Source organism: Hakea prostrata, chromosome 2, assembly GCF_041222555.1.
Source record: "Hakea prostrata isolate BN-2017 chromosome 2, UWA_Hpros_2, whole genome shotgun sequence".
Classification (NCBI taxonomy): domain Eukaryota; kingdom Viridiplantae; phylum Streptophyta; class Magnoliopsida; order Proteales; family Proteaceae; genus Hakea; species Hakea prostrata.
In genome coordinates, this window is record NC_142601.1 from 58,957,762 (window position 1) to 58,961,359 (window position 3,598).

At 39.7% G+C, this 3,598-nt stretch overlaps 1 protein-coding gene across 1 annotated transcript; it reads right to left on the reverse strand.

The window, feature by feature from the left end:
- Positions 1 to 1,192: 1,192 nt before the first annotated feature.
- LOC149025290 (uncharacterized) lies at positions 1,193 to 2,536 on the reverse strand. Its single transcript, XM_089145513.1, has one exon. It carries the CDS (start codon positions 2,416 to 2,418, stop codon positions 1,792 to 1,794), a length of 627 nt encoding a protein of 208 aa, XP_089001639.1. The 5' UTR covers positions 2,419 to 2,536; the 3' UTR covers positions 1,193 to 1,791.
- Between the last annotated feature and the right edge of the window lie 1,062 nt (positions 2,537 to 3,598).

The window sequence follows — 3,598 nt, forward strand, 5'->3', positions numbered from 1 at the left end:
AAAAAGAAATATATTAAAAAATATATAATAATAAAACATATTAAATAATCTAAAAGACATTTTAGTCTCCCATGTTTGAAATATAAAAAACGGTGATATTAGTTTGGTTAAACCACACCTAATATATTTCATTATAGAAATCTTATAGAAATAGTCCACCAAATCCACCCTAACAAAACTCAAAAAAAAAAAAAATTATGGTTGGTGAGTAGCTTAAACAGCTGTCTCTGCTTCTCGTCCCCACACGCATTCCCCTACCTCTCTCCCCCCGCTCCCATTCAAAAAGAGGAATAAAGTATAAAAGAAAAAGGTAAAAACAAAATTCCTTCCAAAGATTTCTCCAACCTAAAAAGCGGAAAATGCTTTCAAACGTAACGGGAACGATCCCCCACTCCACCACTATGGCACTGAGCTCTGAACCCTATTTTACCCATTATTTTACCCTCAAGGCCTCAACAGATATGCCTTTTAGTAGTCTTCCAGTCTTCCCATTTCTTTTCTTCCTTTTTTTTTTTTTTTTCTTTCAGCAGTTACTCTTTGCAGCTTTACTGCAGCTTTTTAAGGGCGCGCAACTCAACAGCCTCGAAATTATCGAAATTATTTAATTAATCAAGTATGAATTTCTGTATATTGTAACTGAACGTCAAGCTTTCTATCATAGCAGCCGGTGGAAATTAATTTGTCTTTTAAATTAAACAGGGGATTTGTTGGATCAATTATTGTTTGACTTCCTTTGGTTCCCCCATCTCTTCATTCAGTTTTCATTTCCAATTTAATTTTTTCTTTTTAATAAGTGTTCCAAGTTTTAAAAATGTATTTTCTCTTGTCCGTCAAGAATCATCATAGCTGATTCAAGACTTGCAAGTCCAAAAAGTCCGATACTTCAAGATCCATTTATGTCCAACCCCTGATAAATTATGATGTTCTCCGATTCTTGCTGATTCCAACTTACTGGGGGTTCTTAATTTGCACAGAAGATCAAGTCCCAAAGTCCAAATTTCCAGAAGTCCGTTCAACCGTTGTTCATTAAGATGTAAAGAAGACGTAGAAGCAACAGCTACTCGTAAAACAAGCAGGCAAATGAACGCCATACCTGCAACTCCAAAACACCAAACCAAATAATCATAATAAACAGAGTTTAGTTGAACAATCAAAGTCAAATTAAATAAAAACAAATGAAAAATAACATACCTTCACGCAACGCAACGAAGTAAACGGATACGAGCAACGCATATACTCAGGCCGGACGAATATACCTGGCACGGATGACGGGAAACGTCGAACGGGAATGGAATGGATATACAGAACATGGAACGGAAATCACCACACACTGCATACACAACAGATGCCAGACCAGATCGTTTAATGAGAACAGATCACCGGTTCTGTTAATCAAGATGCCACACAAATTAATTGATTGTTCGTTTAGATAATTTTATGTTCCAGTTTTAGATTTAAGGTATGAATTCTTCGAATCATGTCCGTCAATAGCCATCATTACCACCAAATTGGCATATATTTATATATACAAGTCGGGTCGGTCCAGTCTCTGCTTTTGGGAAAATTGGATCTCTCCACCTGGAGAGTACAAAAGAAGGGGGGAAATCTTCACGACGCCAAACGGCCGATCGATCTACTGCTCCACGCCACAGCTCCTGCTCGCTCGATCAGAGCGCGAAAACGCAGCTACCTCGCCGGCGTTTGCCATCGCCAGTGGCCAAACACGGGGGAATACAAGAGATTTTTTTATAGGGGATCGAAGAAATATAATGAACGAACCTGCTCAACATTTCATAAATCTTCGGCTTTCGACATGATTGAAAGCCGGCTAGGCCTTGGCTGGAAAGCGGCTCTTCTCCTCTGCTGATGAGAAGAAGGTCGGATCAACGCAGCCAAAGCCCTTCTAACCAAGTCACCTTCAACTGTACCGATCCGAACCAAAGAATTCGTCATCGCCGACCTCCGAGCGTTCAGCCGATGCGAGGGATACGATCCTGAGTGATGGTGATTCTGAGGATGGAAGTTTTTGTGGAGACTGCAACGAAACGATCCAGGATGAGTCGTAGGCGAGCACATGCAGGTTCTCCTTTGAGTTGGAGCAGCAGACAAAGGATTCTTATTGTTCTTCACGACCTGCTCACGAGGTGAAGCAGAAATCGACCTGCCAGGAGAAATAGACCGATCGATCGAGAATCGAACGGAAGGCGCAGGAGGAATGGATCCATAAAGGTTGACACGAGTCGGAGAAGACGATCTGTGAAAAAAAGCAGACGATGGGGAAGAAAAGCTGGAGGTGGAGAACGCAAAAGCCGTCGACGACGAAGCCGCCGTCGACGAAGAACAGAACCTCCCTGAAGGGGAGATCGATCTCGGATTTAAGACTGGTCCACTGGATCTGGTTCTAGAAGAAGCCGCCATTTCTACTAGAGAATCAGGACTGAAAGTGAAAGAGAAACAGAAGAAGAGGAGAGAAGAAAAAGAGAGAGATGGGAAGGTAGAGAAGAAGATCCTTCTTCCAAAAGGCCCCGTTGGCTCTCTATTTCGGCAAACCTAGCTCGCCTCAACCGCTTCATTTATAGGATCGAAAAGCAGGAGACGAAAAGAAACGGTGGTTAAATGTCGGTGTAGGGTTTCGTTGTTAACGTTAGTTAACCTAACCAGAGCAGAAGTTGGTTCGGTTAGGACAGAAAGTGGGGTTAAGATTCCGAATTCGGATCCAACGGCTACACGAGCTGTGCCTGCACAAAGAGACGAAATTTTGAGCCGTTTTGTATAACAGCTTTTCAGGGCCAATTTTAAGGCTGCCACGTATTCGCTGAATTATTAGTCCCAGAAATGTTGTGAAACCTCGAAAATACCTGGTTCCAGTGTTTGTTGAGATAACTACGGATTATGCCATTTTCATATGACGAATATAGCCTTCTTCTTTACTTCATTTTTTCATAAAAGCCATCCCATGTAGGAATATTTTATAGAGTCACTCAAGTGACTCAACTCTTGAATCTCTTTTAAAAAAAAAAAAAAACTCTTGAATCTTGAAAAAATGAGAAAATCCTGGCGTCACCATTTGCGTTGACAGACGTTAAACAGCGGATCTGTTCTGCCACCTGGATGAGTGATATGAAGATCTGACCGTTGGATATTATTTATTAGATTTCAATTATTTCCTTTTTTTCCTTTTTCTTTTAAGTTTCGTTATACACCACCGTTTCAATAAATAATCACAAAATATATATATATATATATTTTTTTTTTAACAAAATATCCTCGCCCAAAAGGCAAGAAGTAAAACTCAAGTCAACAAAAGAAGAAATGACCAAAGGCGGACAACCACCTATAGCCATAAAAAAAAAGCAAGAACAGGCAAGAAGAAAAGGTGGGAAATCGAAAATAAATAGAAAGGAACATAAGTTTGGGCAAGATAAAAATTGTTAAAAATGATAGTAAACAAGGAGAAAAGAAGGAAAAGTAGGTGTTATAAAAGAAATGTATGACTATTACCCCATCTACTAGACTTGAAACCACAAATGAAGATAATGAAATTCATCAAATCCATAATGGCAAAAGTTCATTATGGATTTTGGAGGTTTTTCATTAT

What these genes read in the sequence shown, in the direction of transcription:
- LOC149025290 (XM_089145513.1), bottom strand. Translation starts at nt 2,418, where the DNA reads ATGGCGGCTTCTTCTAGAACCAGATCCAGTGGACCAGTCTTAAATCCG.